Source organism: Phoenix dactylifera, unplaced genomic scaffold, assembly GCF_009389715.1.
Source record: "Phoenix dactylifera cultivar Barhee BC4 unplaced genomic scaffold, palm_55x_up_171113_PBpolish2nd_filt_p 000346F, whole genome shotgun sequence".
Taxonomy (NCBI): domain Eukaryota; kingdom Viridiplantae; phylum Streptophyta; class Magnoliopsida; order Arecales; family Arecaceae; genus Phoenix; species Phoenix dactylifera.
In genome coordinates, this window is record NW_024067805.1 from 459,108 (window position 1) to 475,197 (window position 16,090).

Here is a 16,090-nt window from a genome sequence, read left to right on the forward strand (position 1 = left end):
CCTCATCTGCAAACCCTTCTCCCTCCTCCAAACCCAGCTCTTCACCTGCCTTCTCATTTTCCTTCACTTCGTTTGGTTCTTTTTTCTTTTATTTTTTGAGCAATAAAATCGTGGCCATTGAAAATCTTCTTTTGGGTTCCTTGTTCTTTTGTTTTTTTGACTATTTCTAAAGTTTTCCCAACTAAATGACAAACTTTATAAAACAATTTTAACTTTGACAAGTTAATTTTAGAAATCAAGCTTTATGAAGTTTTTTAAAAAAAAATTATTTAGGAAATCCGGCAGGATTAAGCTGGATTTTCTGTAGAAATTGGTTCTATTGGTTTGTCCAGCCCATATTGTTCTAAAGGTGTGTCCTAATTTTAGTCTAAATCTCATCTATGAGCCTGGCTTGCGGTAAGAAAGGAAAAAAAAAAAATCTTCATGGATTTTCTTTTTCCTTAGGATTTTTGATGAAAGGTGTTGAACTGATAGTCTGATATGGGTCATCACTTTAATATGATATATATATATATATATATATATATATATATATATATATATATATATATATGATAACTTAATTGTATATCACCTAAAATTATAAGGTAATTCATGTAATTTTGTATATTGAGGTGGGTATATATATATGTGTATATATATATATGTATATATATATGTGTATATATATATGTATATATATATGTGTATATATATATGTATATATATATGTGTATATATATATGTATATGTATATATATATGTATATATAGTATATATATATATATATATGTATATAGATGTGTATGTGTATGTATATGTATATGTATATAGATGTGTATGTGTATGTATGTATATGTATGTATGTATGTGTATGTATGTGTGTGTGTGTGTATATACATATATATATATATATATATATATATATATATATATATATATATATATATATATGCAAAAGATCTAAAAGATTCTAAGGTATACTGCATTACTTTCTCTACTTTCTGCTGCTATTAGTCTTCTTGTATCATCGATAGAGTTTGGATTGAGTCACATTTTATATGATGCTAGTATAGTTGGAAGATATTATTTTGATTCTTTAATTCTGTAAAAATATCTATGATATTCATAGTCCATAATCTATGTGACTAAATATGCCCACATGAGTCCTTCCACGCTCCTTGAATGGCATTTTTGCTAGGCTGAAAAATGAAATCCAACTAAATGAATTACAAATACTATGATTGTACCATAGTCTATGCCTCCTAGTCTCCATAGAATATGAATTAGATTTGCTCCAAACCTCATCTAAAATGCTGTATATTAGTTGAGTTTTTTTAGTTCTGTATAAGTACCAATATCTCTTCAATGCATAATAAATGTAGAACTAAACATATGCTAGCACAGTTGCACGAGTCCTTGAGCTCGGGCAATTTTGTTACTAGTATTTGAATGTATTTTTTCGTATATATATATATTCAAAAAGGGTTTTTCTAGTATTGCTAATTTATTTTCGGAAAAAAAGCAGTTTCTGTGTGTTTAGGTATATTTCTATAATATAATTTAATAGAGGTAAGTCGAAATTGTTCTTACAAATGTTTGAGGCAAGAAACTATTGCTACGAGTGTTAGAGCGGTGCCATACATGCCTTGAAACGTAGTATGGTACTCTTACCGATAGCCGTTACAAGAGACGAAACTTTATATAACAATAAAGAATTTTTTCTTCACATCCCCTCAAAAAATTATTCAACTCATATTAAAATATTTTTGATAGATTAATAATTTTATTATTATTATTATTATTATTGAGAATTTTAGATTCATTCAAACAGCCTGCAGCAAAATATGCCTGGCTTGCAGAGGGGGCACCATGGATCAACCGTAGGTCCAATTGTAGCTATCCAAATAGTAGGGTTGGCCTGCCCCGTAACTAGATTTATGACACGATCGACTTGCAGCATGCCAACAGCCCGTAAATTTAGTAGTACTTTCTTTCCATTGGGCTTCCTTCCATCTGGAAATATTCGATGCGAATAGACAGGATGGCCATGAGGATGTAAAAATACTTTGTTATATGTTTTCTTCCTTATCTTTTATATGATAAACTTCTCTTAAGCCAAACGAAAAACATTGTTCTCTATCACAATTTATTATCCCCAAAAATTCTTGTATGAAGCTAGGATTGTTATGGTGATGACTGAAATGCAATCTAGAAAAGAACAGAATTTCGGGCTTGCAAAAAGTAGGTGCATGTTTAAACAATGCGAATAAGAGGACAAAATGTGTAATATTTTAGTAAACTGATCTAAGGATCTAGGGAAGGACAACATTTTAGAAAACCGGGAAGAAATTTAGAAATTATGGTCGATCCTTTTATAATATTTTACTTGCTTTGAGATAAAGCAGTCGTCCGCTTAACCAACCTACGTGGGGAGGCAAAAAGTTACAGGTGCATTTGGAGAGCCTTTGAGGTTACGTCCAGAGGTTCATGACCCTATCACTCGGCAAGCTATTCTTCGTTCCTAGTTTGCCGGCGTCTCTGGGCACCATCCGAACTTGTGACTGCCCTTCTAATCTTTTCTATGACCTCTGTGATCGGTTGCATTAGTGGACAGGAGTCCAAGTGTGAGACCCGGCCCAATTAAGTCTATCTTGGACTAAAGTCGGTAGGCCAACCGACTTTAGCCTTTGATCCAAAGTGCGATCGAAACAGAGGATCGCGATCGTGATTCTCTGCTTCTCCCCATCAGTTGACCTGCTAAGCCACCATAATCATGGTTGCTGGGATTTTCCGCGTGGCCGTTCGAATGGCCGCCGGCCGTTGGTCGTACACAACCGCCACCAGAATCACAGACGGGTGCAATGAGCCTATTCCTTTCCAAAGTTTTCTTTATATCTCCCTTCATTCACCGCGATTGATCTCCATTAAGCTTCCTCTTCTTCTTCCCTCCCTCTAGCGGCCGATGTATCACCACAATCGAGCTCCGCCACCTTCGAATTCACTTCCTTTTCTTTGGGTCTTGGTTACTCTATTTTTTTCCTATTCTGAGATCCACTTTGCCCATCGAAAGCCGCCGCTTGACAGCCGGATCAAGCTGCCCTTGGCCAAGATCCACCGTCTCCGCCACACACAAGTGAGTTTCACCTCCCTCCTCTATTCTTTCTTGAGTTATCTCCTCTATTTCGGGCAATCGAAAACGTCCTCGGCTTCTCCCTTTTCGCCGGCCCTCGCAGCTGCCGCTGACCACCGATGGTGTCGTCGGCTGGCCATCAACCACCGCCTCTCTTCCCCGGCCTCTCTTTCTTCCTGTCTTCTTCTTCTATCTATATATGTATATATATCCTGATGTGATCTTATCTCTCTAGATCAAGCCCATAGTTCGACTAGATTTAGACCTTTCCCCTAATGGTCGACCCAAACCACTTGGACCGAGCTCGTGATCAGGATTAGACCAAAACTTGGACTGAGATCGCTCTCTCTTTTCTCCTTCTTTCTCTCTCTAGGCAGACCCGGGGATCTAAGTTTAAAAGCCTTAACTCCCTTTGGTTATATCCAAGTTGACCCCCGAGGTGGACGCCCTGCACTGGCCCGGTACCCGAGCAGCATAACCTCAGCTTTGTTAGGTACCCCCTAAAATTTGATTACCCTTAACCTTTATTGAGCCACTTAAATTATAGCTCATCTTAACCAATCCAGTTCACCTTGCTCAGACCTACCTGGGTAGTCGGGTATTATCCCATGATCGACCTTGCTTTTCTTTCATTCGGATTTGGGTATGAGGTCGTATTTTTAATAATGTTTTAGTTTTTCACTTTGCTTGGCTTTTAAGATATTGATAAAAATTGATTATATTTTAATGATATTAAAGCAGGTGAACTTAACCCGTCTAACTGGAGTGGAATTTGAAGTGATATGAGGTAACATAATACTTCAAAGTATGTTTTCAAATTTTTGGTAAAATGATAATTAGCTTATTAAATTTGATTATGATATTTATTTTATACTTGGTTAAATAGGTCAGGCATATTATTATTACAATAATAATTATTTTAAAATATGTTATGTTATGTGTTATGCTATAAAATTTGAAAAATATAAGTGGACAAATTATAAAATTTGTTATATATATATGTGTGTGTGTGTGTATTCTCATCACGGCTATAATCTAACCCCGCCAATAGAAATTGTTTGTTGGCCTTGTTGATTTGTATCTGAGAAATTAGTTTCAACACCAAACCACCGGTGATTAGAGTAGCGGTATTTGGACATCGAACCAACTGCTATTAGAATAGTGATATTTGGCACTTTGTGCATTCTGTATCTGATCCATGCTATTGGGTTATGTGGCGATAGCTTGATGCTGGATTTCTAGTATCAGTTTATGAAAATAATAGTTAATTTCAAAAGAGATATATGTATTATTCAAAAATTAATTTATTTGCTATTTATTTATTTAGCATGCTTAGACCTTAATTTTGGGTATTATGTTGCTTACTAAGCTAATGCATCTCATTATTTTTTTTTTCTATTTTTCAAATTCTGAATCATGATTATTTGGGACTTGAGGCAGTGCGCTAGATCTTTTGTAGATATTCGTAATTATTAGACTTCTAGTTGAGACTATTTTAGTTAAAACAATTTATTTGATTTTGATTAGTTTTGGTTTATGTTACTTTCGAATAATTGATTATGAGAATGATTTTGTTTAGATCTTGATTAAATCAATTATCGAAAATCGAAGAATTTTTATTACCATTGCTTTGTGATTATTATAACTTGATATGTAGTCTTACATGCTTGCGCAGTCCACCCTGCAGGAACGCACCGTTTGTTGCGCTCTGGGCTCGAGGCGTGGTACCAAGATTCCAACAGGAAGATGTTTTGCATCGATACTCTCTGGAAGCGAAATCTTCCTCCATTTCGTTCCTTCCATAGGCTCTAACACAGTGCCATAGCCATGCAGTCCCATGCAGGTTTCATGATTTTTTTGGGTATATCTTTCCTCCATACCGTCCACGAGCTCTCCACGGAGTTTGGGACGTGCGGAATACTGAGCGTCTGACTGAGCCGTTGCCATATTTTTGCCTTAAAGAGCACTTGCAGAGTATCTCTTCTTCGGAGATGCATGGTGGATGTTTCTTTTCCGTAGGTTGGCTGCAGTTAGGATTTTGTTTTGGTTTACAAGCCAATTGAAAAGCTTCACACGTTCAGCAGGCATTTGAAGCTTCCCATTAATCTTTTCGAATGCAGATTCAATGCCCCCATGGCAGAGGAAGCTGTAACAGTTGCCGGCCGGAAAAAGTTTCGGTCTGCTGACCATCTCCAAACCGGCATGTTCGTTGAGGAAGCAAGGCTCGCTGTGCTGATTAGATGAAGCATTTTCTGAAGGGATTCTTCACCTCTTGAGTCAAGAGGCATGTAGAAGATTTGTCCTATATCTGCCAATCCGAAAGCAGCATTCTGTACTGTGATGAAATAGATCTTTGAGTGGTGTTTGATCTGCCCACGCATCCTGCTGGAAGGCAGTTTGGTTGCCATCTCCAACTTTGATCCATGAGCATTCGGCGAAAAGCCTTCTAACCTTCTTCACACTCCTCCAAGTGGTGGTTGGTGCAAATATTGTACTTTTGGAAGTTGTCCGATTAGGGATTCTCTTACGTGTGGTATTCTGTCTTTACCGGCTTTCTCCACGTTTTATCATGTTCTTTAAATTCATTTAAATCTAATCACAAATACCATAATCAGCTCGTGGTCAATCCCAATAGATCCGTGCTGCAGTATCCCCTATCCCACATAGGCTATGAGTTGGATCCGCTCCAATATCATTTGTAACAATCCAGGACCTTACCTAAAAAGACTAATGAGAATATATTATTTAGATTTCTTAATTCTATATAAGTATTCATGATCTGCCCAGTAAATAACCGATGTGAAACTAAATACATGCTCATACAGATCCTCACATATCTCTACCAACTTTTGACTAGAAGGCACTTATTACATGTTTTGAGATTAATAATTCCCAATCCTCCCACTTGCTTGGGTCTGCGGACTTGTGATCAACTGACAAGGTAGTGGCACCCTTGGCAGGTTTTGCTCCCTCTCCAAAAGAAAAATTCTCGACGTTTTCTCTCAGATTTTTTAATGACTAAAGCTGGTATGAGGATCGATGGCATCCAATAAACTGGAATTAATCCAAGACAAGTACCAATCTACCATCAATGGATAAAACCTTGTTCTTCCACATTGATAGCATTTCAATGTTTCCTTCTTTGCGCTCCAATAAACTGAAATTTTTTGCGTTTCATTTTTACATCTGATAAATATGAGGATGGTAGAAAATTGTTTTCTTCTTTTCCTCCTCGGTTAGCACTAGATCACAGTGGATGCGACATAAGTAAACATGCCTCTGGCAACAGTAAAAATTGACCATTCAGTTGAATACTCCCCCCTCCATCCCCACTTTTCCACTGAACTCGAAGAACTTAGCCTATTAATATCTGTTGCTTCCTTCTTCTTTTATTTTTTTTTTTTCCGCTGCTGCTGCTTTCAGCAAATGTCTATGTCGGGTACAAATATACCAAAAAAATCAAAAAATAAGTCTGCTGCTTCCTTCTTATCTACTCTAATCAAAGAGGTTGATGGAGTTACACCAAAGGGAAAAGAAAAAACAAAGTTTGTTCTACAACTTTCAGAATTGAAACAAAACAAAACAAAAAAAAAAACAGATGAACGCCCTACAACTTTCATGGGTGAGCTTCTTAACCCAAAAAAAAAAAATCTTTCTTCCAGCCGTATATATTTATCATCAATATTTCTTCATGTGGATTGAACCAGAGTCAAAATCCTTCGAAATACAGAGATGGATACAGAGATGGTGGGCCAGATGACTACAACCAAGTTGAATGGCATGGTTAAAGATCGATCACATCTGAAAAGACATAAAAATCCTTCAAAGTAATGTAGCATTTTCCGAACCACCAGAATGCACGGGATCCACACAATTCTATGTTACTATATAGACTTTTTGGTAATTTAACCAACAGAGGGTTCGGTCCCCTCCCACAAACTAAGAACCCTCGTCAGCCCGGTAAAAACCCCAACGCCATTTCTTCGGGGAACGCTAGAAGTTTGGAGTTAAAAAACTAGAAGCAGAGAGGAGAAAGAAGGAAACAGGAAAGGGAAAAATAACAAAAGGAAGAAGGTTTGTTAAAAAATAGAAAAAGAAAACAAGAAAAACTCTTCTTTGCACCTTTATCCTCTCGTTTCTCCCACGGTGAGGTTAGTAGCAAGCGGAGTAGGAGACGAGAGAGAGCACTGGGTTGTCTTGGAGATAGTGATGGTGGATCCCCTCGAAGAGGCGCCGGAGGGTGGCCTCGCCGCCGCCGACCTCCTTCTCCTTGACTTCCCCTCCGACATCGAGCTCAACCCTCCCCCACACCGCCGGAACCCTAGCCCCATGCCCCCGTCCACCGCCGGAGGGCTTCAGGACCAGTCCTTCCTTGATATCCTCGAAGGTTCCGCGGACATCCCCGCCGTCGACGGCCTTCCGGTTAAGCATGCCAAAATCCGATTTTTTTCTGCTTTGTACGGTAAAGGTTTGATTTTTATTTCTTTTTCTGGGGGTTCTATAGGGCCTGGCGGCGGAGGGAGGAGGAGGAGGAGGAGGAGGAGGTCAAGAGGAGGAGGAGCTGGAGTGGCTGTTAAACAAGGACGCGTTTCCGGCGCTGGAGACGTCTTTTGAAATCCCCACCCACTTGCGGAGCAGCGGCAGCGGCGGGACCGGGAGCAGCGGCGGCGCCTCCTCCGGGGCTGTTGCGGGGAGAACGAGCCCAGTATCGGTCCTGGCCGCGGCGGCGCCGTTCAGGGTGCCGGGGCGGCCGAGGAGCAAGGGGCGGCGACGGAGGGTCCTGGCCAGGGTGTCGCCGGCGCCGGTGGCGAGGGAGGCGAAGGACAGGCGGCGGTGCCGGCACTGCGAGGCGGAGGATACGCCGCAGTGGAGGGCGGGGCCGGAGGGACCGAAAACGCTGTGCAACGCGTGCGGGGTGCGGTACAAGTCCGGGAGGCTGGTACCAGAGTACCGACCGGCCGCCAGCCCGACCTTCTCCGCCGCCATCCACTCCAACTCCCACCGACGCATCATGGAGATGCGCTGCCAAAACCTCACCCGCGGCCGGAGGAGCGGCCGGCCCCGTCCGGCAACTCCCGTTTCTCGGCCGGCGTTGTAACCCAACCCGGAAAACCCTTGGGAAATGGCCTCTTTTTTAATCCATATTTCCTTATTTTCGAAAACTCGCTTCTTTTTGTCCTTTATTAGTAGGCTTTTTTCTAAATTTGAGGGAGAATAAAAGGGTTAGCTTAAATGGTGTTTATTTGTTCATTTATTTCTTATACGATTAAAAAAAAAACAGAGAATATTAGCACCGTTGGAGAGGGGTTGGGATGATGGCAACGAGGGAAGGAGTCAAAAGAGTGCGTTCAGGTGATAGGGTGATCAGAACCGTTGGTGTTAGGTTTTCCTTGTTATCCTACCACCCAGCTTCTTCTTGTCACTTTTGTTTTGTGGAAAAAAGAAATTGTACTCTTTTTTTTAAGGTCCCGCTGTTGACTAGGGTGAGGGATGAATGGAATGGTCATACATACATGGGATGGTGCCTTATGGGGAAGGGAAACGTTACTCATAGTTTTTCAAATATTTGAAACATGCCCGTTGTCTTCTTTTTCGTCTTAGTTTGGATTGTTTTCGTTATGTGGGCCAAGTGATTGTTATTTTAATTTTCTGAGATTTTATATTTAGTTTTCTATAATAAGCTAGCATGATTGAGGATATAAATATCAACCAATGTGCACGCGTGGACGGCAGTATGGATTTGAGTAAGGAGACCAGATCCAATTGCAGACATAAGCATGGATTCTGGCATGTTCGTGCGTACCAATTTGCGAGAAATTATTTCGTGCACTATATGCACCATATGGTCGTGCACACCGTCAATCACAACCGCTTGTTGCTATACCAATACATCGTGATTGATGAATAGGGTCTATAAAAACAAGTGATTGAGATTGGGGATGCGCGCATCCACGTGGTGCATGTAGTGCAGGGAATAATGTCCCCCAATTGGCTCCATTCTGTCCACCAAGCTTAATTTGGATAGGCTTTGGGCTATGTTTGAGTCGGACTTGGTCTCTGTTGACCAAAGAAATGGCATTTACTTGAGAGAGGGAGAGCATGCATCATTTTAATTAGGCTACCTTCCGGTCTTGCATGGCGGTTGTATTATTAGGTATGCATTGAATGCAACGCATATGTTAGGTTTTACATTCCAAGAGATAACATCGGCTGTTAGCTCGCATAAAGATGCGTGTGATGCATGTATTTCCTTTTTGAAGGTAGTTTAAACTAAGCTCACCTTGGTAGGACATATTTGTTGCCAAGTATTACTCTTAGGTGGTGTTTGGCGATCCAAATGGGATCACCAAGTTGATTTTAGATCACTGGTAATTCTTATCCCGAAGTAATTTGATTCCAATGACTTAAGATCATCATGTTTAGTGTGCTATATTTCGGTGATTAAATATTTTCGACTATCTACGAGTAATATGTTTGGTATTCCATAGAAATCTAAAATCATTGAGCATTTTATACCAAAATTATTTCTGATATATTCTATAAAACTATTTTTATTAATCATATAACATACATTAGAATAAAATATTAATATATTGATATATTTTATGAAATATATTTATTAGTCTTATAAATTATTAATCCTATAAAGATATATTAATTATTATTATAAAATTAATATTTTTATTTATTTTAAAATATATTATTTTTAATACTAATATTTATTTTGATTAAAAAATAAGATAAATAGAAGTAATATATTAAATGATTTCATTATATAAATATCTATTTCAACTATAATTTAAAATTATCATTGAATAACAATATGACAATAATATGATTAATAATATATTACAATATAATATATATCAGAAATATAATATATATAATATTAATATAATGTAATATATAATATATTATTGATATAATATATTAATGGTACATTGATATACAGATTTTTTCTGTTGGTTTAAGAGGTATTTTTGTATGTAAGTTTCAACCAAAGATCATTGCCATGAGGTGATTTTGGATACTTGACCTTAAAAATAGGCATCCCATCGTTGAGTTGAGGAGTGATTTGAAGGTGATTCTTTAACCATTATCAATTGGATTTGTCATGCCAAGAGAGTTTTTTCAGCATGGTTCTTAAAAGACTTCATTGTATTCTTGCTGATATTGTTCAGTGCTCTGCATCTCTGGAATTCTTAATCGTTTTTTATGCTTATTGGGAATGCAATCAGCCAGCTGATGTCTTAGCAAGAATGGCTGCCAATGTTGTCTTTCAGTCCTTTTCGAATCTTCCTGGTCATATCAGAAACCTGGTTATGGCTGATATTACCGGATTCCGGTTATTTCGTCTACAATTATCAATTCATCTTCTTTCTTTCTTTCTAGCTTGTCCTAGGGCGGTCGCCCCTTTTGTACCCCCCAAAAAAAAAGAAAAGAAAAGAAAGGAAAAGAAAAGAGAGATGGCAATTCTAGTATTCTTTGTTTAATTTTTGATGTAATATAATTTAAAATTTTAAGTCTATACTTGATCTATCTAGGGTTGGAAATAGGCTCGGGCCGGCCCGAGTCCCATCGGGCCAGGCTTCGAGCTAGGCCTGAAAGAGTTAATGCCGGGTTTGGGCTTAAATATAGAGTCCATTTATTTTTCAGGGCAGACTTGGATATGTCATTGTCCCGACTCGACCCCAAGCCCGAACAAGGTCCAAAACGTAGCCCGAATACATGCCCAAATCAATTTGTTTTTGTACGTTATTTAGAGAGAATAATGAGGAAGTAAAAGGCAAATTGAAAAGAATTTAGTTAAAAATAATGTATCATGTATCATTTACTTGTGTTACAGAAGAGAGTCCAATTTTTAACTAATTCATTTACTTGTGAAGCAATATTATAAAATATTAAACTTCAACCGAATTTGGGCTGGACCTATTTTGGCCCCACACGGATAATTCGGGTTCGGACCTTCATCATCCAAAAATTTTCGAGCTTAAGTCCAGCTCGAAGCTCAAAAAAAATCAGGCCCTAGACCTATCTCCCTTAACCTTCCTATATCTCACGACGGCATTTTGTAGTGTCAAATCTTTACTAGTTCGTTAATTGGATCCAATCTATTATAGATCTGTTTAGATTATTTTTTAATTAAAGGTTAAATTTAAATCTAAATTTTTGATCCATTTGGTAAGAAGGTTGGGTTCGAACCGATAAATTTTTGATATATGTTGCATCCAAGCTGTACGGTCTGATCCAACCCTCCGACCCGCTTCCATCCCCTTCATGCTTCAAAGCTAAAGTTGGCCACATGAAGACCTACTGTTAATTAAATTTGGGCCAAACGTAGGCCATTATGTGACTGCGTTGGCTAACCTACCGAACAAGTACTCCCTGATGCAAGCCTGACAAATGACATTTTGGAATCACCCTTTTCTTTGCTGTCCAACAGGACTATTAATGTTTTTTGGGTACAAGAGACTATTTATGCATAGAAGCTTGTATGTATTGACATTGTATTGCACCCATCCCAATCAATCTGAAAACTACGTCATGGAGAGAAATCTTGAATTCTTCGGTCGGTACTTTTTTTTTTTTTTGCTGAAAAATCAGTACATTTCTCAGAAACGGCTAAAATACAAGGAATTTACTGTTTCATATGTCATTTGTCTCAGTAACTGCATGCATATTTGGAATCTCCTCTTGGTTGGACAACTGAGCCATGTTCAAATAATTGATACCCTGGATGGTCAAAAGCACTCTGAAACAGCCCAGAGAAGATTTCAGAACACTTATCATGTTACAGCAAGGTGAAAAATGTGGAGAATGTTGGAGAATACAGCAATGACAAATCCCTGTTGCAAAACCACGTTAGTGCCTAAGTATTCCACATTAAGAATGAAAGAAGTATATGATAACATATTTTATGACAGAAAAAGATCATTATGCTGGCATCAAATCCTCTGTTTATTTGGGGCAGACTTCTATCTTTGTGTTAACAAATCACATCAGATTTTATGCTTGGATAATTAGTGAATGAAATGGAGGGATTCACAAAAGTTTGGCTTATAAACTTTATGGAGATATGATGGAACTTGGAAGTGACACAAAAATCAAGTTTTTGCTAATAGAGTAACAATAATAGGAAACAAAGACCGGCCTTTAATGCGTATTTCTATGTGCATCACAACAATATATGTATATTAAAATAATTTAAAAGGTCATGTAATAACTTGTATCAATTCATATTTTTTTAGTTTGATCTTGTTAGAGTAATTTTAGGGATCACATAATAACTTGTATCGGCAAGTATAGCAAGATCTTATATCAGCCTATATTATTTTAATTATATGGAGTCTGTATACGAATATTTGTAACTCTTAAGTTATACCGAATGTGAGGGAATAGAGAAATAAAATTAATTTTTTTTTCTTTTTTCTTTTTTTTTTCTTTTTTTGCAAATATCTAACAAGGTGCATCATGCTTGCACATGATCTTTCTTTTTTCCTTTCAAGAATAACAACTAAATTAATCAAAAATAAGTTGTTTTTGTAGACTGCTAACACACTGTAGCTCCATACAACAATAGACAGACAAAATGCAGTACAACATTTAACAAGACAAATGAAGAGAATAAGTGGTTAAGGAATTATACTATATGAATTTTTATTCATGAGCGATTGTTTGATAATTTTGCTGTGATCTGTATTAGCCATCATTCAAATTAAGTTCCCCTTACATAAATTCCATCAACCATTGCAAGTGAGAAATTCATCTCCCATATTTTTTTAAAAAAATCAATCATCATCTAGATTATGCATCGCAATGATAATGGATCAAGGAGAAGGACTCGAACCATACATTTATGAGTGCTAAATGAAGTACGTATGATGGAGGTAATAAACGTAACATTAGTAGAAAAATCGGGCATCGCATGGATGCCATGAGTATGACCCACAAGTCACAAACCCTAAGAAGAGAGCGGATGGTAATGGACCACATTGGAGCATCCATGGCTGGTGGAATTAATCATGTGAAACAACACTAAGCAACGAGGCCATGACATGTGAAACCCTAGAAATGCATTCAATTTGCTATACAAGTGCACAAGAACTGGTTGTTTCTATTGCTACCTATTCAGCACTCGAACACTGCTTCAAGTGTTCGAGAAGCCGAATGCAGTGTTCGTTGGCCTGTGTACAAGACAATTCACCAAATAAATGATCAGTCCCTTCGAGGCAAATCATTAAATAGGATGGACAAAGCTAGTGGGAACTTTTAGCTATGTGAGATAAGTTCTAAGGTAAAAGGCATCATTATAAGCGTTAGTTCTTTGATAGAGCATGAACAATCCTTTCAAAATTTGCATAGCCCATTTACTGAGGTGAACAAGATGCCAGAGTTTGAATCTTGCACCTCTTCCAAGTTTTAAATGGAGAGATGCCAACAAGCTGAGTTAGGGCTAGTCGGCAAAGCATAAAAAGGATTATACGATTATTATAATCTATCATATCTTATTACATGGTTGAGCTTTGTTAATGTTGGCCTTGGCACTATACTCCGGAGTAAATTAAACCTTCTATGCTGATATTCAAACAATTTTTTGAAGAAAATTAAATTATAATATGATTATCAGAGTCACGGCACCAACGTTCCAATCCTCCAAGGATCACAATAATTAACTCCATTAGTATGATTTCCAGCAAAGTTTTCTAAACCAAAAAAAAAATCCACTCAAATTGTCATGCTTCGAACCCAACATTCGGATCGGCTACATGGCACGGCCGCATATTTTCTAAAACAAACTCTAATGCACCGGATCTCATCAAAACTTTGCAGTTAAGCATGCTTAGGTGAGAATGGTATTAGAGCTTAAGGACCACTAAAAATTATGACATAAGTGGCATCAAAGTTTGAGATTTAAGATTATTAAAGATTGTGGCACAAATAATAAACAATATATAAAATTCTTTGGAACATCAGTATCATCCACATGAAAGGTTCTTTGGACGGCTAAAGTTAACATGGTAGCCCAACGTTCAGCCATCCTTGATATATAATACTAATTTTCGGAGTTGCGCGAATTAATTGTGCCTTATGGTCGTTGGTTAAGAAGACTTTCCATGTATATATGGGAGCTTGATAGTCTTAGAGAATGAATAAGAAAGAGAGACTGTATATATAACCCTACAAACTTGGATTTTGCATATTTATTCCTCTGAAATTATTATTTGCACATATATTCTTTAACTAATTTTATTTTTGCAACATTATCTCTTCCATTGGATTTTTGGTTGAAGATGTTTAAAAGTATCCATTTTACGTATAAAATGATTCTACTAACTTTTGTGTTAAAGTTATAAAGAGTTATATTTTGCATAAATTTTCAGAAATGATGATGCAAGACTAATAAAATCTAAGAAGAAGGATGTCTTCGCAAAAATGGATGAGATGTATAGTGATTTTTGAGATATAAATATGCAATATCTCATGTTTATAACAATGTATGTGAGAAATATTTTAAAAAAAACACCATTTAATGAAGAGACGGTAGCAGATTCAGGTTATATCTTATATTTGAAAGAATGATAGATTGTTTTACCGTTATTGAATAATATCTTGCATAGATTTCAAAGCATTTTATATTCTTTCAGTTATTTGTATATATTTTAAATTGACGATCGCATAATTCAACAGCGGACTCGTTGTAAGATAATTTTTTTTTACTGAAGCGGATGTATCATATATGTCAGATACGAATACACTCAAAAAAATCAAACAGAGTGTGCCGGGTATCTTTCTACGCACAAAAGATACAACCTCTGTAGTTGCTATGATACTTTGTGATATATATATATATATATATATATGGAATTGTTAACCTACTTTTTGTTATGGTAGGTTATCAATCTATCTATTTTTTCTTAGACAAAAAATACCCTATCTATATATATACATACATCTATATGTATATGTATATACATATACATCTAAATATGTATGTATATACATACATATACATCTATATGTATGTATATGAGAGAGAGACCGTAAATTAGGGGGTTGAGAGGGTGAGTTAATGTGGGATTGTAAAAAGACATAAAATATCCTTAAGAGTCAATAAAAAATAAAGCCATTTTTTGTCCAATGAAAAATGGGTAGATTGATAACCTACCATGGGGATTGATAACCTACTCTCTTAAGGTTATCAATCTACCTATTTTTCATTGGACAAAAAATGGCCTTACTTTTTATAATTGTTAAGGGTATTTTATGTCTTTTTATAATCCTACATTAACTTATCCTCTTAACCTCCCAAATAATACTCTCTCCCTCTCTTTCCTTCTCTATCGGGTATATATATATATATATATATATATATATATATATATATATATATATATATATATATATATATATATATATATATATATATATATATATATATATATATATATATATATGTGTGTGTGTGTGTGTGTGTGTGTGTGTATGTCTGTATGTATGTATACATATACATATATATATACATGCATATACGTACGTATACATACATACATATATCTATCTATATATACATACATCTATATGTATATACATCTATATGCATGTGTATACATATAGGTACATCTATATGCATGTATATATATATATATGTGTGTGTATGATAGAGAGAAAGAGGGATAAAGCATTAATTGGGGGGTTGAGAGGATGAGTTAATGTGAGGTTGTAAAAAGACATAAAATATCTTTAAGAGTTATAAAAAGTAAGAGTATTTTTTGTCCAATAAAAAATAGATAGATTAATAATCTACCAGAGAGTAAGTTATCAATTCCGATATATATATTTTAAAAAAAACACACCGACATTTACACCCACCACATAAGACCCGCTCCCAACTACTTGGATTTTAAAAGGATGGACGGCTGCAATTTGCCAATCACGACTACTACCCATTTCGAATGCTAGCTTCACTTGCTAGACGAG

General features: G+C 36.6%; 1 protein-coding gene across 1 annotated transcript; it reads left to right on the forward strand.

Moving 5' to 3' along the window:
* The first annotated feature begins 7,143 nt into the window (after positions 1–7,143).
* LOC120105713 (GATA transcription factor 1-like) lies at positions 7,144–8,426 on the forward strand. The gene is made up of 2 exons (XM_039118431.1): positions 7,144–7,534; positions 7,617–8,426. The coding sequence occupies exons 1-2, from the start codon at positions 7,322–7,324 to the stop codon at positions 8,208–8,210; spliced, it is 807 nt and encodes a 268-aa protein (XP_038974359.1). The 5' UTR covers positions 7,144–7,321; the 3' UTR covers positions 8,211–8,426.
* Positions 8,427–16,090: the final 7,664 nt, after the last annotated feature.

Bases quoted from the DNA above. Each gene is read 5' to 3' on its own strand.
- LOC120105713 (XM_039118431.1), top strand. From the start codon at position 7,322: ATGGTGGATCCCCTCGAAGAGGCGCCGGAGGGTGGCCTCGCCGCCGCC. The intron at 7,535-7,616 runs GTTAAGCATGCC...GGGGTTCTATAG, and splicing joins CCGCCGTCGACGGCCTTCCG to GGCCTGGCGGCGGAGGGAGG.